At 39.4% G+C, this 22,253-nt stretch overlaps 1 protein-coding gene across 1 annotated transcript in view; it reads left to right on the top strand.

Annotated features, from left to right (window-relative positions):
- The window catches only part of LOC311062838 (E3 ubiquitin-protein ligase rnf213-alpha-like), a gene marked incomplete at its 5' end in the record, with an annotated part of 60,420 nt that overhangs the window by 5,264 nt on the left and 32,903 nt on the right, over positions 1–22,253 (top strand). The window contains 18 exons of the mRNA XM_084082057.1: positions 1,453–1,565; positions 5,064–5,636; positions 5,901–6,094; positions 6,849–7,013; positions 7,191–7,405; positions 7,540–7,817; positions 7,987–8,249; positions 8,946–9,155; positions 10,117–10,309; positions 11,006–11,061; positions 11,176–11,335; positions 11,515–11,655; positions 11,866–11,964; positions 12,203–12,325; positions 12,411–12,600; positions 12,994–13,167; positions 13,765–13,917; positions 21,380–21,996. Of these exons, the coding sequence (XP_083938183.1) occupies positions 1,453–1,565; positions 5,064–5,636; positions 5,901–6,094; positions 6,849–7,013; positions 7,191–7,405; positions 7,540–7,817; positions 7,987–8,249; positions 8,946–9,155; positions 10,117–10,309; positions 11,006–11,061; positions 11,176–11,335; positions 11,515–11,655; positions 11,866–11,964; positions 12,203–12,325; positions 12,411–12,600; positions 12,994–13,167; positions 13,765–13,917; positions 21,380–21,996 (3,917 nt within the window). The remainder of the gene's footprint in view (positions 1–1,452; positions 1,566–5,063; positions 5,637–5,900; positions 6,095–6,848; positions 7,014–7,190; positions 7,406–7,539; positions 7,818–7,986; positions 8,250–8,945; positions 9,156–10,116; positions 10,310–11,005; positions 11,062–11,175; positions 11,336–11,514; positions 11,656–11,865; positions 11,965–12,202; positions 12,326–12,410; positions 12,601–12,993; positions 13,168–13,764; positions 13,918–21,379; positions 21,997–22,253) is intronic.

Below are 22,253 nucleotides of genomic sequence, written 5' to 3'. Positions count from 1 at the left end.
CCTCTATGGCATCGATGCTGACTTACAGAAAGGGTGCATAAAGGGCTCTGCCTGAGCTCTCATTGACTTACCCATTTCAAATGGGACAGCCCTCAAGCCCTCGCAGATTTCACGTGAATGCCCGCCTAAGTCAGTAGTGAGTCTGTAAGGGAGCGGATTGGAATTGGGCCAATAAGTCACAGACACGAGAGGTAGTGCAGTGCAAACATTTACTGAAGGACCAGCAGAGGAATGACCTTATTTTTAACTATGGGAATGACGGTGCAGTAATCACCTGGAGCTCCAGGTGACTAAGTAAAGGCACACAGGTTACCATGACAACCACATGCCCATTGCCCAATCACATTCCTGGAGCTGGGCATGTTTTTATGGAAAATAATGCTTAAAGGGGTAGCTATCTCACTTTAAAATACTTCTAGACATTTAAACGTCTACATTGGCTGATGACTGATATTCTGATGACTGATTTTGTCCTAATATGTGAGGGGGCTGTGTTTTTGTCAATAACTTTTTTCATTTAAAAAAAGCAATTGAAAAAGCACACATTAGAAGGACAATATCACCTGAACCAGGAACATGTGTTTGCAATTAGTCTAACTTGGTTAAATGGAGTTTGGAGTTAAATGAGTTTATATAGGGGAAAAAATATATATTGAATATTGAATCAAGAAACTTAAAAACTGTCTGGGGTGCACACAAAAGCCAGAGTAGACGTTAAAATGACAGCAAAAGTGTTTTAAAGCGAAATACCCATTTAAACGATTATTTAAGGAAACTTAGCAATTTATTGTTCAGTCACAGTGACTCATACAAACATAAAGTGCTCAAGAAGGGTCCCTCTATTGAAAATAACTGACCAGCATTCACCTACAGACCTGAGACTAGATCGTCCATAGACATTTATCTCTTGGACCTTCAGACCAACAGGCACAACAAGCTGATTTCCCGGTGCTGCATCTTAAACAACAAAGCTACACATTAACATTACGGACTAAATTGATTCTTAATTTAGCTTTTCTCCTGATATTTATTTTACCTGATACTCAGCTGTATTTTATATTTAGATGTGCTTGTGTATTACAGGCTACATGTTTTATATGCTTTGTTGAGCATTACACTTTAACCTCTCTCTCGCACGCACATGTACACACACACACACACACACACACACGCGCGAGCACACACACACACACACACACACACACACACACACACACACACACACACACACACACACACACACACACAGTATAGGAAGGTACATCTTCTCTTGGAAATTGATAAAAGTTTAAGTTAATGAAAACAAGTTATATTATTTACAGTGTGGAGCATTTACTATGTTGTTTATAACACAAAATGGTTACTTCTATTCGTCTTGGATGTCAGCTTTCAAGGCAAAGCCATCAGCAGTTTGTTTATATTTGTCATTTGTTACATGAATTCATCCATCAGATGTGACAACCTCAGTGTCTGGAGAGGAGAGGCCCAACCAGGAAAATGAAGACCAGCTGATCTCAACACACAACACCTCCACCAAAGTACCAGAGGACAACGACCAGAATAAGGTGAAATGGCTGTTTTGTGATCATCATTTAAAACCATTACAGGCGTACTCCGCTATGGGGTAGTGTAGGATTTGAATAATTTATCCAGCTGATTTTCGTAAAATACAAATGCAGACAATGCCACCTTAAGGAGCCTAGACACTGAGCTTCTTTAAAAATAAGATGAAACGACCCACAGGTCTCCAAGACAGTATACAAAAAACTGTTAAAGTCCCCCTCCATACATGTTTTAAAGTATGCAAAATACTCTGCTATGATTAATAATATATAATCCATAGCACATAAAGGTAACATACGATAACATAAGAGACATACAACATGGGAAAAAGATAAATTAAACTAGAAAAAGTGCTCCTCGGAGCACAGGTCTCCGCCAGGTCAGGTAGGATAGTGTGGGCCAGCAATGTTCGGAATTCGCCAATCAGGCTGGAATGTGAAAAATCAGGCGGATCGGACGGATCCGTCTTGAGAGATCATGGCTACCTGGCGACTGTAGACCATGGCGACTATAGAGATCATGGCTACCTATTTGCGTGATTTGGATAAAATGTGAAGGAGTAATATAAAAAAAACGTTTCATATAAGTCGGCCTCCTGGTGGCGCTATAAAGGCAGGTGTGAAAAATGCAGGGCAAAGGTTTTTCCTTGGCCTCTAGGGAGTGCACAAACAAAGTTTTACACAGATCGTGCAGTTATAGGTAAAAACACGAATTGGCATGTTATAGCGCCACCATGAGGCTGATTTGAAAATGTTCAAGTGGCATTTCTTCCTCAGCCTAGTGGGAATGTGTGTGCAAAATCTCATGGAAATTGCAAGCTGTGTTCATGATTTGAGGCATTTTGTTCAAAACGGAGCACTCCTGCAAACTTTGGAAGGCATTTTTAACCGATCAGGATGGAATATGAAAAACCTGAAAGACCCGTTTTGTGTAATGACTATACTGTGTACCGATTCGCGTGACGAATCTGTAGGAGTACTGTAAAAAAAAAAAAATCGGCCTCCTGGTGGCGCTATGTCCATGTGAAAAATTTGGGGCAGAGGTTCTGAATTGGCATCCAGGGAGTTTGTGTGCACAGTTTTGCTGCGATCAAGCCAACGGTGCGGGAGATTAGCTGTTCACGGACGGACGGACGGACGCACACACACACACACACACACACACACACACACACACACACACACACACACACACACACACACACACACACACACACACACACACTGACGGACGGACAGGGTGCAAAACATACTCTCGCCATGCCTTTCGGCCTGCCGGAGACAAAAAAGTGCAATATAAAAGTACTATAGTACAATCCTACCCAATCAGCAGCAGGCTGCTGAGCCAGTGCTTGCGCAGCCTGGATGTGACCTGGTAACAGCTCTTCACTGGGTTTAATAGCGCCATTATGATACTGTTGTTTGACACTTCCATGCGCTGCATAAAATTGTACATCAGTTGTCTCAACAGTGCCTCACAAGTGGGCACACCAACAGAAGTAAACAACTGACTTGCACTATGCCACCTACGATTAGAAGAAGTAACCTCATGGCATCGTTGTATGCCAGTCTAAGCCTTTGCATGCTTTTCACTCTGTAATAGGACCATACATGAGCCGTATACAGGGGGTGACATATGCTCTGAACAGTGAACATTTTACATTTACAGAACACATTGACAATTTCCATAAAAGCATATTGGCCTGAGAATATATTTTGCGACACTGTATTTGGATGTCACTATCATCCCTGAGATCCTCTGAGAGGATATGTTCAAGATATTTTAATTCGCTAGACACACCCAGAGCAGCATCTGAGAGATAAGGATAAGGATCTGTACATATCATGAACCAACACCATGAAGAAAGGTAGCTTTGCGGACAGCTTTTACAAAGTACATTTTTAAGATACAGCAGATACTAGGGTGTAACGATACATTTTAACTCATTCAGTGCACACATCACGATACATGGTTGACGATACAATACATGGACGATATTGGTTCATTCATGGCGATACGATGCGATACGATTCAATGATTTAAAATCGATACAGTAACTATTTAGCAAGGGAAAAATTAATTATCATGGATATAAATAAGTAAACAGTGATTCTCTGGCAAATATATGGGCATTGTATTTGAACGCATATGGACAAACCCGCACCTTGACATGAACACAGTGATTACACACATTTATTGATAAACCAAGTGTAACGATATGTAATGGAATAGTAATTAAATCCCCTTTTCTCTTTATTGTTCTTAAAATTGCATGTGTAATTGCAATACAACACACAAGTACTTAGTATCGATAAAATTGATTATTTGCATTGTAAAACGATTCGATACGATTATTTGCATTACAAAACGGTTCGATACAATACAAAGTCAAACGATACTATATTTTGCTGTTTGCATATCGATATAGTAGATCGTTGCAAATTAAAATCAATTTTTCGATGCAGTTACTATATCATTACACCTCTAGTAGATACAGATTAGGGCTGGGATTTATGGACAAAATCAAGCGTCACAGTATTTTTTGTTCAAAAAGCAAGAATAACAGATCTACAAGTTCACAATGCATTGCGATGTGACTATTATACTATTTTTTTGAAAAGTATAAAATAAGTCCTTAAATGATTAAAATCATGAAAAGGCAACACTTATGTCATATCACAATATTACGACATTCAAAATCCAAGACGATGTAGTCTCATTTCATGATATCAATATAATATTGATATATTGCCCAGCCATAATACGGACTGAATAAGATAAGAATAAATGATTCATAAGACAATTGAAAGTCCTGGTGGATCAGATGCACTGGTCGTAATTATTGTTGGCATAGTTACTGTTGGACTCAGGACCCCCCCTTCCCCCTCCACCATGGTGGTTTGAACAGGAAGAGGAAGAGAACTCTTTGTAACAAACACTCTAATCTACACCTGCAATCCTCTCCTCCTCCAGACTCTCCTTGTCAATTGTCATCTGCTATGTGTGGCAGTTGGAGTTCCTTATCATAAGGAAAAAACAGCCTCCTATATGGCTTGTATCCATGTGAATGGAGAGTCACTGTTTTCAATCCCAACACTAACTGGGTGAAAATCTGAGTGCATAAAATGGAGTTGAGAAATGTCCACTGCCTCGATAGATACTCATGGTTTTATTTTATTTTAAAGGGCCACTCTGTCGATTTCTTTTATCTGAATCTATTGTGAGGAGGATGAGGACATTTGTGGAAAAATAAAACCTCCCTGTCTCGAGAAGGCACAAAGGCTTTCAAAAAACATTTTCAGCCTGCATAAGTGCCATCCAGCCGAGAGTAGATTTGTTTTATGTAGGTTTTCCAGCAACTTGAAGTACTTGCATTCTATCTCTACACAGAATACTTTGGGAAGCGTTATGGCACATTTCCACGCTACACAAATTGTTGAAAGGTACCTTTTATGTTACTAAACCCCTTTCCTCTCACTCACTGTTATATGTAATTTCAGGACAAGTTAACCAGTGATGACTCAGAGAATGCAGCCAGAGTTGGTACTCCATCACAGGACCTGTCAGACAACACTGCCAGTCAAACCACCGTTTGCACCACCAGGAACACTGCCAGGAAGTCACAGATCACAGACCCAGGGAAGCAGGAAGAAAGGTTGCTTGGCAAGGAGAACTCAACTGAAAACAACCCACTGAAGTGCAGTACTGCTGCACCTGTGAGCACACCTGCTGAGACATCCTCATCATCACATCCTAACATCACACCTACCAATGAGGAACTGACACAACAGAAGACTGAAACATCATCAAACACAGATGTCGATGACGAAGGAAAGCCAAGCACCTCTCAGTCTGACCTGCTATCATCATCTGTTCCTGACTTATCAGATCAAGCACCAGAAGCAACTGGCTCTGTGACAAAGCTGCCTTCCGCTGACATCTTAAAGAAGACACAAAACAGATCCAACCACTCGGATGAAGAACACAGGAATGAACTTAGTGGTGACAATGAAGGCAAAACTGACAGAGATGCGAGAGTTCATCAATCAAATGACTCCCCCCAAAACACTGAGGTATATATGGTTTGGTAGAGAAACGCAAAATACTTGGAGGGTTGTTGCTTTGAATCCCAACTCTAGCATGGGAAACTTTGGGTTGATAAAAGGTAAACAAAAGGCAACCGTAATGTTCACTCGCTCGATAGATACTCTCAACAACATCAACAACCGCTGTTAATTAAATATATAATATATTTTTTATCTGCTTACATTTGCTTACATTTCAAATAATGTGCTATCAAAACATGCTTGAGACTTTAACAATTGATTTGTTCACAGGCAGCAGATCCTAAATCAAATGAAGGTGGTGACACACAGTTGGAGAAACCAGTTCAAGAACAGGTTGTGGGAGGTGGAGATGTCTCAGTGTCACCTCCTACCTCCTTATCTTCCCCTGCCAATGAGAGCAACATAGAGACCAGCCACCTGGTAGCAGCAAGTGCTATAGAAAAACACCAGCAGCCACCACAAGTGTAAGTTTAATATTCACCTTTAGACCTGTCAGACAAAATCCAGCAGGTCCTGTTTTGGAAACATGCACCCGTCTGTACCTGCAGTGCTTAAAACTGCATACGATACGGCCCATTACGCGACAGCAGCACTAAATAAATATATTTTTTATAAAAATAATAAACAGTGCTGGGTTTGGTTCTATATTGTCTGAATCAACTTTTTTGTTTATGACACACACACACACACACACACACACACACACACACACACACACACACACACACACACACTCGGGCCCAAACATGATTGCAAACAAGGATTTTAATTAAAGGACCCCCTCACCCATTGGTCCTCACTAATGCTCATCATAATATGGTACCATTTTCATCTACTCGGTGTCTCAGAGGAGGGCTATGGACAGTTCAGAAACCATGCTTGCCAGTGACATCTTCGGTAGGCAGGTTTGGTAATTTCAAACACATTTTTCATTTTATTTTTTATTAATACAAAAACAATGGCTTCTATTATAGCATGCTAACTTTCCAGGAATAGAAAGCCTGCAGTTTCTTTTAGCTAGGATTTCCCATCGATGATGTCACTGGTAGGCAGGTTTACCAGATAATTATGCTGTCAAGTATACTGTACAATGATATATAGTTAATGGACTAAATATCATTTAAGCAAGTTTTTTTTTGTTTCTGAATGTTTAACTTGATTATGCACGCACATCCATGTCCTTCTATATGTATTCATCCCTCTACTTATCTTGAACAGTTCACCTGGCACACATCAAGCCATTGGCAATGCTTGTGTAGCTGTGACTTTCCATGCTGTCGTATCCAAAGAGAATTTGGATCCATCAAAGGACAAGATTTACCTTCGGTCTGGAGTTTTGTTTGGAGACTGGGACAAAAATGGCATGGAAATGTCACCCTCAAAGTAGGTATCAATGCTTCAGAAAAATGTGAATACCTACTATAATTTGCTACAGAAATGACATTAATATGTTTTTCTCATTCTCAGATTGTATGAATGAAAGAACAAATAACACTCCTGTTGATGTGTAATCAGTGGATCATTTGCTTAAGTCTGCATTTTTCATCTTGTTTTGAACAGAGACTTGGGAGAGGGGAATATCCTCATTGGGGGGCGTATTACGATTCCTAAAGAGCTCCTCAAGAGATTTCCTCATGGCATACCTTACAAATATGTTCTTTTCAAATGCCATGGAAAGAAATATGATGGGAAATACGAGGCCATCTACCAGAAGGACTCAAATAAAAATATCAACAGATGCTTGTCCATCAACAAGGAATTTCTGACACATGAAGGTACTGTATATTATTGAAATTAATGCGGATCCCATACTTTTTTACTGTATGAAAGTAAACAGTAAAATGACACACAAAAAAAGTAGTGTTCCATAAACTATTCTATTAATTGTATCAATTGTTGGAATTTGAAGGGGAATGGCACCAATATGATGATACAATCCATTTGGAATTGAAGAAACGTTTTTGGCATTTCTGGGATCGTGCTGAAGACACTGTAATGAAGGCGAGAGAACAAGCTGGAAACGTGATGCTGGAAACCATATTTGATCTTCTAAGAGAATGGAATAAATCAAATGTGGAGAATTTCTTCATTCAGCTGCAACAGTTCTTTTCCACATACAGCTCTCCCCTGGTTTATGATGAAGTTGAAAGATCACGCTCATGGGGTTTACAATATGGTGAACAAGAGGTAAATCTGCCAAAATATTAAGAAAGATGTTATTAGATTAGACCTATTATGTAGGCTAACTAATGTCCAATTGATGCATTAAGCTTGAGTACAGGATTCCTTTAATCAATTAGAATGAGAGTGGCTACTGCCTCAGAACACTGTTAATGTAATTTCTGTTCTTTTACAGGTGAAAGTGCTGCTGAGAAACTTTCTTGAGAACCATGTAATTCCACACGAGAGCGGAAAACACAATGTCCTCTTCCAACATGATTTGAAGGCAGGAATAATTGCTCTGCTTGTTTACAACAGATATTACAACAGATATCTGACGGATTGCAGCACAGAGCAATTGTCTAATCTTTGCAAGTTGCTTTGCCTGCCCAAGAAACCTCCACAAGATTTTCACACCTACTGGAATGATATCACAACTGCATTAGGAGACCAAAAAGGGTAATTAATGGGACCACCATATGACATTTGTGGTGTTAAAATGTTTGCAAAAACATTCCATGTTTTTCACATTTTGTTAAATGTTTTTGAATAGCAGATCTACAAGCCCACAACATGTCACACACTCTCACATTGGATAATATGTTATCCAATTAATTCTTGTGTTTGTTTTAAATGTATCTTGTACCTCCTTTTTGTTGCGGTGTGGCATCGTAGGAGTCTACAGTAGCTGTCTGTGTCTCCTTTATGCCGATATAAGGACATCTCTGTGTCTGTCTGCCTGCGTTTTATGATCATATATGGAGACTTCTGTATCTATCTGTCTGTGTCCCTTTTATGCCCATAATGGGGATCCCTGATGTCATCGATTTGACACACTGACATTGGTTGGACGGTTCACACCGAGATTTCATTTCCGCACAGCGGATCTGGACAACGGCCGATCTCTCTGATTGTGCTGAAACCTTTCTCAAATTTAGAGTCATATGTCATAGATGGCTGACCACACTGCCTGATTTGGCCTAGCCTGGGCAGCGTTCCTTTTCGGGTACAATCCGGAAAGATATTTAAAATCTATCTTTAATCTATTTTAGCACTTTTTGATGGAAGATTTGTGATGTTTGAAATGGTCATTGATTATGATATAAATGTAAAATGTAAAATATATAAAAATCAATCACCAATCTTCCTATATAGCAATGTTGCAGATGCGGTACAGGGGCTGTACAACTTGGCTAGAGAAAGGGGCATTGAGACATCGATCCTGCTCATACCCCTGACCCATCTACTGAGGGGACAAATCAAGCCATTTGAACCGGTTCCATTAGCCACAAACCTGCAATTTGGCTCCTCGTCCGAACCTAAAGGGAGCAGCGGAACAAAAGTCTGCAGAGATCATGAAGCTAGGTATGTTATACAAGCATTCTGGAGGTGGATGGTGTGGTGCAATAACGTTTGTTCAAACTTTTAATATAAACAAGGGCTGGGTGATATTTACAAAATAATAAATTACAACATTAATATTAGGGATGTCCGATATTATCGGCCTCCCGATATTATCGGCCGATATTAGCATAAAAATTGATATCGGGAAAATATCGGTATCGTTTTGTTTTTTTTTTGCTTTATAAATAAGTTACAGGAGTTCTTACTGTATATGGTGTGTGTGATATGAAATTTGAGCTTACCCTAATCACAATAATCCCCGCATATATCGGTATCGGTTGATATCGGTATCGGTAATTAAGAGTTGGACAATATCGGTATATCGGTTATCGGTAAAAAAGCCAATATCGGACAACCCTAATTAATATATTACAACATTTATTTATTGGGATTTTTCCAATTGAGTTGTTCCCTATTCCCCATGCATACTGTTGTCCCTGTCACTGCTAACCCTCACTATTGGACTGTGAAGGATGTAGACAACCACATGCTTCCTCTGATAGACATGGAGTCACCTGACTTTTATTTACACCACATTTTATTGAGCTGATTGTGTTACCTGGCACGCAGCTTGATCCACATGTGTGCTTCTGTTTGTCCAACACTCCAGACACAAAATCTAAACAAAACTGGAAACAAGGAAAAGACAACATTTAAACTGTATCACATTATACAACCAAAATCCCTGATGATGTATCTAGTCTCATATCACAGTATTGATAATATGGATATATCGCCCAGCTCTAATACACATTTCTTTGGAATATGAACATTTTGGACATACAGTATAATGTTGTAGTGGATATGACTTGGTTAGATATACTATATGGTTGACTTGCCACATTTATTTTGTGTAAACTGCAAACTGGATTGCTAGCTACTGTAAGCTTTTACCTTTATTTTATATGTTTATGTATTATAGGATGATGATCAAGCTCATGGAGGAAAATGCACATTTGGCAGAGATTGATGGCCTTGTTGTGCATTCCTGGATGTCTCTGTTCACTGTGGATGATCTAATGCGCTTTATATCCAGCATACATGTGGATCTCTGTAACATCCTTCAGCGACTACTGTGTTGTTTCAAATCTGGAAATACATTCTACAACTATGTGGTATGTAAATTTGTACTGTATAGTGCTCTGCAAAGCTAAATGTAGCATTCTTGAAATGTATCCTCTAAAGTGATGAACTGCGAAGCAGTATTATTGCTCATCTGTTACATTGTCCACATAAGTTAAGACCATACATACATTTTCAAAATATAATTATTGTCTCCGCCAGGACGAAAGGCAAGGCGAAAGTATGTTTTGCACCCTGTCCGTCCGTCCGTCCGTCCGTCCGTCCGTCCGTCCGCCCGTGTGTCCGTCCGTCCATCCGTCTGTGAACAGCTAATCTCCCGCACCGTTGGCTTGATCGCAGCAAACCTGTGCACACACTCTCCCTGGATGCCAATTCAGAACCTCTGCCCCAAACTTTTCACATGGGCCTGTTATAGCACCACCAGGAGGCCGCTTTTTGCAAAATATTTTTTTTCACAGTACTCCTACAGATTTTGTCCAAACATCATGCAAATCGGTACACAGTATCTCTATAGTCATTAAACGAAACGGGTCTTTCAGATTTTTCATATTCCATCCTGATTGGCTAAACACGACTTCCAAAGTTTGCAGGAGTGCTCCGTTTTGAGCAAAATGCCTCAAATTATGAACACAGCATGCAATTTCCGTGAAACTTTGCACTTACATTCCCACTATGCCCACTTTTCTAGTTTTGAAGTGTTTTCTTATTAAAATGTTCTTGGTTTTTAGGCACTGCGAGACTTGGCCTCTCACCTAATCGATAGAGAAGAACATCAGAAACACAGGCAAATACATTGAATTTGATCTCTTTGGGTGTAATGTGTTTTGTCTGTTTTGTTTTTATACATTAATAATTCTAATAATATTTACACACTGGCTAATCTTGTTTTCCCCCCTAGTTTTGATGATGTATATGGAGAGCATTGCTTGAAAGCTGCAGTGAGAGTTCTTGGTATTATCTGCAACAACACTACAGACCAAAAGCACTATGATGTTCCACTTAAGTTCCTCAAGCTCGTCTGTCTGATTGCTGGGAATTACAACTGCACAGATTCAAAGGTGTCTTACAACTAATTATTGATACCTAAATTGATACTTTTTAAATTTGAGCCAATTCATTTATTCACCAAATTCTGCTTGCCATTTATATATGTCCCTGAGTTTCATTGAGCAATGCTAAACAGCATGAAACTTAGACAAATGTGACAATGTATATTAAAAGTGATAATTAATTCCAGGTAAAGGATAGGATCCTACAAGAGACAGTAGGGGAGACATTGGAAACGATGAGGACATGGCGAAGCAAGAATTTCAGTGACAAACTGTTAAACGCATGGGGTGGTATTGGTAAACAGTTTGCATCACCAAAAGAAATTGAGGTAGGCTATGTTTTCCTAAATTATTTCCTAAATTTCCTAAATTAGACCAGCAGGTCTAATTTAGCAAAACACATTTTCGGAACAAAATGCCTCAAATCATGAATGCAGTGTCCGCCCTTTTCACATTGGCCTATTATAGCGCCACCAGGAGGCCACAATAACGTACCTGCAGATACTGCAGATACTTATAAAAACCTTTTTGCTTTTAAGGTATGGAATGACTTAATCTCCATTTCCTTCAATCATGAGGAACTCACCTCATCTTGGAGAGACACCTTCTTGACGGACTTTGAAGGGAAATTGAAAAGGGTATGACTGGCTTTATATTTGCCTTTACATGGTCGGACATGTACAGTTTTGATTATTATTAATGCTGCAATTCATTATGCATTTTAATTGTATAATTTTATATATTCAAGCACATACATTACTTGTTGTTTTTGCTGCTTTCTTGCACTTTTAAGCTGAGCTTTTTAATGTTGTTGTACCTCGACATAAATATGATGACAATAAATTCTGATAACAAAGTGATGCTTTTTTGTACTAGGAACGAAATGAGGATCAGATTGGAATATACTGTGAAAAGATGGAAGAAATTAGCAGGAAATGGCCTTCATTGAGCAACTCAATTGAGCAGTGTGCCTTAGAAACAGTTGCTGCTATTTGCCAGGTAGGTTTTGACAAACTCTGTTTATTACAACATATGATATTATTATACTTTATGTCTTACTCCATGTTTCATTATGCTGTGACAGGATAAATCTGGAAAGGCGGTTGCTTCTCTGTTGGTGAAACATGATATAACAAAGTGTGGGAAGCTACTGTCTGTCATCGTGCTGAAGTCATGGCCCACCAATGCTGATGGAGGAGACATTGAAGGGGAGGAGCTTGTGATGAAGCACCTTCTCAACTGGCCCCTGGCCAGAACCATCTTCCAAATGAAAGGTGGATAATATCTTCATGTACATTATAGAAACACATGGTCCTTAAGAGAGTACAACCTACTGTAACTACTATATATCTAGCTGACAGAGCAACCACACTTGATTTAGTCATGTTTGCATATAAATTAAAGTAGATTGTTATATGAGTTCATTGTTGAGCACTCTCTCATCACATCTCAATTGTTGAGACAGTTATGTCAAGATCAATATGCTGTAACTAACATTGGGAACAGTTAATAGAAATTCAAATTTGAGATTTGTTGATTTACCAACAAGCTTCAACAATACAATGTTTGTAAGGTATTGTAGGACGGGACAAATTGCAAAAACTGTAAAATAAAGAAATTATATCCATGTATTACATTATTTCATTTTTTACATTCCTTTTCCCCAGGTGCAAGTGAAAAACTGATGGACAAGTTGACACATGATGCAGTGGTAAAACTGACTGTGGCGAGTACAGCATTCAAAGCTGTGACAGAGAAGTTCATTAATGGGAACATCCAAATGAAAACACTGAAGCAACTCCTCCAGAAGGAACATGGATTCACTGAGCTGCTGAAAATAGGTGATATAACTATCTACAGTATCTACCGTCTCTCTGTCTCTCTCTCGCTATGCATGCTCTGCTCTGGTCTGAAGTCACACACAACCCATAGATACCTATATAGATAGTCCATTGGCTGTTGCTGCTCATTAGAGCGATGCTGGTGAGAGCAAGCCATGCCTCCTAATGCATGTATGCCTCATGTATGTATGTCTATTGAAGCAGGAGGTCTCATAAGTCGCTGAAAATCTTGCTACAAATGTTAGACATATAATTGAAATACTTGGAGCGCTGATGGCCAAGTGGTTAAGGCGCCTACCACATAGGCTTTGATGCCTGACTGCGTGTCCCAGGTTAGATTGGATCTATATGGGCATAACACCATTGCCTAACAACAACAATTTCCATGAACAATGTATTTGTGCTTCATCAGGGTCATTAGAGCCACAGCAAGACGGGTGTTTAAATTAGACATGAAAGCTGATGAGCTGATGTTAGATAGCAATGACATATGCAGCATCAGACACTTTTTTGAATAAGCCTACAACACATACATACATATATCCTCATGGTCGCAATATATATTAATAGAATAGTTTTTTTTAATTTATGTCTCAGATGACCTGTGTGATGACAGCCGCTGTAAGGGTGACAGAGCAATGAGGAGGCTTCTGAAACAGAGGAGAGAGGAATCTGAAGCTGTCTGGAGTGATAAGGAGTTGGTGAAGAACCTTCTACAGATCTGCCAGGACCTTCCGAAACATGTCAAAGGTAAAAGTGATCTGACTATTACACTTAACTATCTGAAAATGTACCACCAGCTCAGTGGCCTTGTGGTTAGAGTGCCAGCCCTGAGACTGGGAGGTTGGGGTTAGATCCCTGACCGGGTCATACCAAAGACTATAATAATGGGACCCAGTGCCTCCCTCCTTGGTGCTTGGCACTCAGCAATCAAGGGTTGGATCGGGGTAAGTCCCTGCGACATACTAGCGTCATGTCCAGGGGATGTACTTGTACATCAAGCTGCCTCACGCTAAGGAAACAGGAGATAGGCTCCTGCCCTATGGGCCTCAGGGCTCGGCAAGGCTTACTACTATCTGAAATGTAATGCCTAAATCTAACCTTATACCTAAACTTAACTATCTGAAACATGCCTAAATCTAACCTTTTACTTACATTTAACTATCTGAAATTGAATGCCTAAATCTGATTTTACATCTACACTTACTATCTGAAATGTGTTGCCTAAATCTAACCTCACACCTAAACTTAAAATTCTGAAACATAATGCCTAAATCTTACCTTATACCTTAGATATTTGTAAACTAATACCTAAACCTACACGTTCTCAGGTCAGCCCGAGGCTGTCTTACCAGGGCTGAAATGTGCGTATGTCTTTAGAATGCTTTATTCTTCATGCCAAATTGTGATGACATTTGTCATCACATATATATACAAAGTGCAGACCTGCAACCTGTACGCATTTTGCGTACAAACTACGCAATTCTAGGTCTCGGTACGCAGGTACGAAATTCCCAATGACAACTACGCAATTTGGGGGAATGGGCGCGGTATAACAATTAAACCAAAAATATGCTACTCGAATTAATATAATCCATGGGTTTCCGAGGCTAATATAAACTGAGTGCTGGAGAAAGAGGGCCTGCCTGCCCCCCCCCCCCCCCCTCTCTGCATCTACTCAAATTGAATGCAGCTGCGACAGCTGCGCATCTCAGCTGTAACACTCTGTCTGGAGGTACACAGTCCTGAAAAGCCGCATCCACAGTGACGCACTCACTGATTGCAGAGGAAAATGGGATACGGGAGATTAATAATAACTAAGTACAAACTTCTTAACATGTGCCCGTAATGTTATGAAACGTTGCTAAATATTTTCAGTAACGTTTAGCCCTGGTCCAGAGCGTTAGTGAGTTCTCTCTAAAGTTATAGAGCAGAAAACTTACTAACGCTCTGGACCAGGACTAGGTAACGTTATGTAGTTTTGTGCATTGTTTGAGTGATTGGCATCTATGAGACCTGCTACGGTGTGCGATAAACAACTAACGTAGCAAATAATTATATTATTTCAGCGAGCCCCTGTTGCATACCGTAGCCTACAATGTCCGACTCAGACGAAGACGACACAGAGAGCAGTACTCCTGTCACTAAAAAGAAACGAGTCCATGCTCCACAGAAGTTTCTCCCCAAAACCCCCAAAAATGGCCCTGTCTTCGCCCCTCAGTCCCTCCTGAGCATGCATTTTGCACTGTGTGCAATTATAATTTTGACATCAGTCACCAAGGAATCAGGATCTACAGGTAATATATAAGATAAACCTTTAAAACCCTCCTGTGAGGTGAATTCAGGTGTCATATCAGTAACGGTCCGGTCCGTAGTGGTAATGTTACCGCCGGTAAAACGTGTCTCCTCTCTGCTACCAGTGTTGCCATGTCTGCTTATTATAAGCGACTTTGGGCTGATTTATCTATGAAGACGCGGTGTGAGCTAGATCGTCTATTTTCCATATATGTGGCCTATTAGTTGCTTGTTTGGGCTTGTTTTCATAGACCGTCTATGAAGAGTCATTGTGAGCTTGTAGATTGGCTATTTTTCCTTTTTTAATGTGGCATATTAGTCGCTTGTTTTGGGCTTGTTTTCATAGACCTGGCTGCGTATTTCTCGCGCAATCTGGCAACGCTGTCCGCTACTGCTGTTATGGTGAAGCCCGGGTCTATACTTCGTCTCACGACAGTGTTGCGCAGCAAGCAACGGGTCGGCTTTGTTCGCTGCGTGATCCTGGTCGTACAAGTACAATGAAGCATGAATCAGGCTTTAGAGTCAAAATCCAAAATAATGAAAATAGAATACTGAGCTGTCTTCCCTAGATATTTCCACTTTATCTGAATGAGTCAACATGTAGGCCTATTGTCAAAAATTGTACAGTGACAGAATAAACAGTGAATTAATTATCTATCATCTTTGAATATAATGAGTACATGTATGTTCTATCAACGAGTAGCCTATATCAGGGGTTCTCAATTTTTGGCTCAGGTCACCCCTGTAAATAACTTTTTCATCCATGGCACCCCTGAATGACATTGTTACTTTATAGCACCTTTGGTGTATTAACAGGACGTAAATATGTAAATCTTTTAACCAAAGATACACAAGGAAAATTGTAGAGAATATTTAATTGTTTCCATTAGGACAGTCACCAAAAATAGCAGATCTACAAGCAGATCTCACAACTTGTAGATCTGCTATTTTTGGTGAAGAGACTTGGTGTACTGTACAGTTTAACTCAGGTCCGTTTCACTAAGTATAGAGGGTCTAAAGTGATTAAACTGAAGTGAAATTGATAAATTCCAAATATTATCAAAGCATAACATTCTGAGGCACCCCTGGACTTGCATCAAGGCACCCTAGGGTGCCATGCCACCCACTTTGAGAAGCCCTGGCCTATATGAATGAATATACAGACTAGGCTATATATCTATACACTCAATGAATATATGAATTCATTAATGGAATAGAAACCTTAATTGATTTGTTTCACCCCATTTTATAGGTCTACTTAAATAAGCTGATAATTGTAATTGAATTGCATTAAATTATTAGATTATTATATGTAAATCAGGCACAGAAATGTGGTTTTATTTAGGCTCCTAAATTAACAATGTTTAACAAAGACAAGATTATCTAAATACTTGACAATGAAAAGCTATGTTACAATACACCAAACGCTAAATGGTTTAATGCAGATGTACATTTGAGTACATCTGATATTGTACATGATTTCGATTTGAATTGAATAATTACACATTTTAATCAAATTCACTTAAATCATTCAATGTACAAGATCTTTTTCAGTAAAAATAATTATTCTGAAGAATATATGGTTGTATTGTTTTCTTCATAGCCAATTTATATATGTTAAATAATATGATCATTGTGATGTATGTTCATTCATAAAGTCACTGGTGATAGACTGTACTTTGACATCTACACTCATAGTTATTGATAGATTATATATGTTATATCAGTATGAGCAAGTGAGGTTGTTAAAGATTTTAGGGGGGCCCCCCAAAAAAGTGAGGTTGTTAAAGATTTTTTGGGGGCCCCCCAAAAAAAATGTTTGCGCAAAGTATTTTTCCCGCACGAGCACGGATTGGTACTCAACAGAAAATCTCAAGGTTGGCAGGTCTGAAAGTGTCACGTAATAATGAAAATAGGCTATCATGCCTTAATGAAACTGCGGAGGGACTGACGCATCTCCAGTGTCCGTGCCGCGGTATTAATTTGTAATAGCCTACTGTAGGCTACTCTACTGTATATTGATCACATGAACGCCACACACAACAGCCTAATACATTTTACCATCTGATGAGGAAACTATGGTGGATGAAAGCTGTGTCCAGAAGATCCATTCCCCATTCCGACGTAGGACAGCGATATATTAATCACAAATTAACTCATTTAATCAATAAGTAATCAATAAGCTCTGGTCCATAATCGGATAGAAGCGTTCCACTTGTATGCTGGATTTCATCATCTTTTTACCTCGGTAAAGGTGCGCAATGTTCATTAGAAAAGGCTTATGTAATATCCTTTCCACGTTTTATTAGCCTTTTATTTGGTAATGGGGTTAAACCTTATAAACTTCTTTATTCTCATTACACATGAGAGCATTTATTACATGATCCGCTTCCAGACAGAACAGTAAGTTGTCAAGGCAATGCGACGCCGCATCTGTTCTTTAGACGAGGCGGAGTTGAACTTCAAAGTCAAACTTGCATCAGCGTTGCCAGATGTTGTGAGAGAAATAAGCAACCAGGTCTAGGAAAACAAGCCCAAAAGAAGCAACTGGCACTTAGGCCATTATAAGCACTTTAATTAAATCGTTGTGAGCTTGTAGATCTGCTATTTAAAAAAAAAATCTTGTAATAAAATGTGGAATATTTGGAAGATTTTTTAAACATTCTGACAACACAAATATGGTAAGGGGCTCCAGCTGGCACAACACATTTTCAGATGGGGCTTATAGGGATAAATTAGCCTACATATTAATTTGGGGGTCCATGACATAAAAATATTTGAGAACCACCGGTTAAAATAATTGAACAATTGTGAGGCAAGCCCAAATAATCAACTACACTTTAGAAACAAGCCCAAAAAAACGCACCCCACAACTACCAATATTTACAAGCAACTTTACAGAAAAATAAGCCCAAATTCGCTTATAATAAGCGGACATGGCAACACTGTTTAGCACGGTTCAGCACGGTGACGTTGAAGTTGGATGCTGTTGGATGCAGCCTTCCAGAGTAATCATCACACCTGGTCATACGCACTGGTCATACGCACGTCTCAGGGATATACGAACCCCTTTGAGAATTGCACGTCAGTTTGTGAGTACCAAAAATACGACCTCCTTTACGAACTTTATTTACCCCGTATTTAGGACCCTCTTTATGAATCGGGGCCATTGGCCCCGATTCATAAAGGGATTTACGACCATATTTTGTACGTACCGGCATTTAGGACAAATCCTACACCTGCAGTCGGATTCATAAAAGTTTTTTGGTCTGTGTTTTGTGCGTCAGGTGCGCACGTTCTCAGGTCAGCCCCGAGGCTGTCTTACCAAGGCTGAAATGTGCGTATGTCTTTAGAATGCTTTATTCTTCATGCCAAAATCAATTACAACAGTGGCAAACCTCAAATAAAATATATATGTGCCCAACATTTGTCAACACATAGGCCTATATATAAAAAATTAAAAATAAATGTCAAACGATATATTGCTTGTAGCCTATGCATAATATAGACATGATGTAGATTCCACCGCTTTTTATTTATTTTCTAGGCTATATGAGTCGCAGCTGAATTATTAGGTCCATGAGGTGTTTGCCAGCGGGCCATCTCAGCCAAAGTGTCACGTAATAATGAAAATAGGCTATGATGCCTTAATGAAACTGCGGAGGGACTGACTTACATCAGTGTCCGTGCCGCGGTATTAATTTGTAAAGCCTACTGTAGGCTACTGTATATTGATCACATGAACGCCACACACAACAGCCTAATAAATATTACCATCTGATGAGGAAAAATAAAGTGGGTGAAAGCTGTGTCCAGAACCATTCCCCATTCCGACGTAGGACAGCGATATCCAAAATTAACTAATTTAATCAATAAGCTCTGGTCCATAATCGGATAGAAGCGTTCCACTTGTATGCCCTGGATTTATTTTCAACATCATCTTTAAGGTGCGCAATGTTCATTAGAAAAGGCTTATAATATCCTTTCCACGTTTTATTAGCCTTTTATTTGGTAATGGGGTTAAACCTTGTAAACTTCTTTATTCTCATTACACATGAGAGCATTTATTACGTGATCCGCTTCCAGACAGAACAGTAAGTTGTCAAGGCGATGTGACACCGCATATGTTATCTTTAGACGAGAGACGGCAGAGTTGAACTTGCATCAGGGTTGCCAGATGTTGTGAGAGAAATAAGCTACCAGGTCTAGGAAAACAAGCCCAAAAGAAGCAACTGGCACTTAGGCCATTGTAAGCACTTTAATTAAACCGTTGTGAGCTTGTAGATCTGCTATTCAAAAAAAAATTGTGTAATAATATTTGGAAGATTTGGAAGATTTTTTAAACAACACAAATCTGCCTCCAGCTGGCACAAAACATTTTCAGATGGGGCTAAATTAGTATACATATTAACATATTAACAATTGTGAAGCAAGCCCAAATAACCAACTACACTTTAGAAACAAGCCCAAAAAAACGCATCCCACAGCTCCCAATATTTACAAGCAACTTTACTGAAAAATAAGTCCAAATTCGCTTATAATAAGCGGACATGGCAACACTGTTTAGCACGGTTCAGCACGGTGACGTTGGATGCTGTTGGATGCAGCCTTCCAGAGAGTAATCATCACACCTGGTCATACGCACATCTCTGTCATGTACGAACCCCTTTATGAATTGCACGTCCGTTTGTGAGTACCAAAAATACGACCTCCTTTACAAACTTTATTTACACCATATTTACGACCCTCTTTATGAATCGGGGCCAATGGCACTATATTACTACTGACATTATTGCTGTTTCACAATGATTGGATTGATCTACTTGGATCAACTTGGGCGTTTATGTATTTATAATTTTTTGTCTTTAAATAAAAAGTTTGAGAACTGTCCGAGATCCACATGATTACATTTTTATTTTTAGCCATACTAGTGAAATCATGGGGCTCTAAGAATGGCATTGTCAGTTAAAACCACTTTTGTCTGTTTAGGTGTAAGGTGCAACCATAGACTGTATAAAATTAATGGACATCGTTACGCCCCCTAGACTTTACAGATGGCAAATGAAGCCGATTGTTCAGCTGTGTGCAATCCGCCATTTTTCAATATGAATGACATTGGTTGTGTAGCTTGTCAATCAAATCATCCTGCCCCTCCCAGAGCATAACCTACTTTATCGTCAATTTGAAAATAAATGGGACCATAGTTGACCAAAAAGCATATCATGATGATTGAAAGGAGACTTTAAACTAGCGATTGGAAGCATATAGTATTTATGACCATTTTTATTAGGCCATTCATATGAACTGTCTCTTCCGTATTGGCGTCAATGTAAAAATCTCAGGCTGGCCCCTTGGGTGCAACACAGCATCTAGGGTCCGCAAGCAGGGCCATCTTGTTAAGCAATATAACCTTTTAATTGTTAAGGGGCGTGCCCAGAGTGCCTAAATAATGTTTCCATGAATGCCATATTTGGTCATACTACTACAAAAGTAGCCAATCTATAAGCTCAAAACGCGTCACATCGCATTTTGAGCTTATAGATCTGCTATTTTTTCTATTTTTGAATTTGAATTCTGAAAAGTAACAGTTTTAAACATACTGAATGAGGTTTCCACCCGACAGCAACGATGTTAAACCTATTATTACCTAATATTATTACATTGTATTCACTATATTCATTGTGAAGTTGAATTTTCTTAAAGGCAGACCTATTAATTATTGCTTATTCACCAGCGTCAGAGAATTAACAGCCGGGTAAGGGAAACGCAGGCCAAAAACTGTCCATCTGACAGCATGTCTATAAACGATCAAGTGATAAATATGACATGCGGTTGCTCAATCTTTACTAATTTCTGTCATTCCTGTCATTCAGATTTTATAATTGGAGTGTATTAATAATGTCATGTTAATCCATAGTTGACTTCAAGGGACTAAATGAAAAGATTCAACACGACATTGAGCTGATGGCCCTGGATGACTTCATGGAAGTTCACAGACTTGACCGAGACAGCTCAGCTGTGACTGGCGTAGTCACATACTTCAACCTCAGTGAAAACACCCGTGAGATGACATCTGTACTACATTCCATCAAGGAGAGCTTCATCTTCAAAATGTGCTGGAAGAACCAAGTGGATCATCTGTCAAAAGAACGAGCCGACACAGAAGAAGCAGAAGAACTTGATGGAAAAGAAGAAATTTGCACTCTAGATCAGATCTACAGTGAGATTTTCCTGAGCTGCTACGATGAGTACAAGAGGATTTATCAGCTTGTGAAACGTGGTACGTTGTCATTAGAAGAAGTGGACATTATCTTTGAAGACTACAAGGGACGCTATGATGAGATGAAGAAAGATCTGGAGATCATGTGCATCGACCAATCTGATGACGGGAAATGGATCAGAAAGCGTATTGACCAGATTGAACAGTACCATGATCTACATCTTGCAGTGGAATCTGCCAAGATAATTATGGATGTCAGAGAGGCAATTTGTCCTGAAGGAGACTTCAGTGATCTACAGAAATTGCTGGAAATGGTGAGTAGATTAAAAGTGTCAAGGAAATGCTACTGTAAATGTTAGTTGTAAGTGATGGTGTGCTGTCTGGTCTGGTCCAACATTTACCCAAGAAGGCTTAGGTTTTAATCCCACTTCCTGATCTCTCCCAAGCCATCTCCATCACAGAACTTTCCGTTCTATTCTCCTTAGCTATTTGAGCAATATTGCTCATTTGGTCTTTTATTGTGGATTTATTTCACTCACACTACAAAATGTATTTTTAGGCTGTGACAAAC

The sequence above is a fragment of the Gymnoscopelus microlampas genome, assembly GCF_963454915.1.
Source record: "Gymnoscopelus microlampas genome assembly, chromosome: 16".
NCBI lineage: Eukaryota > Metazoa > Chordata > Actinopteri > Myctophiformes > Myctophidae > Gymnoscopelus > Gymnoscopelus microlampas.
Note: the sequence above shows the minus strand (reverse complement) of the source record. Positions and strands in the feature narration are given on the sequence as shown.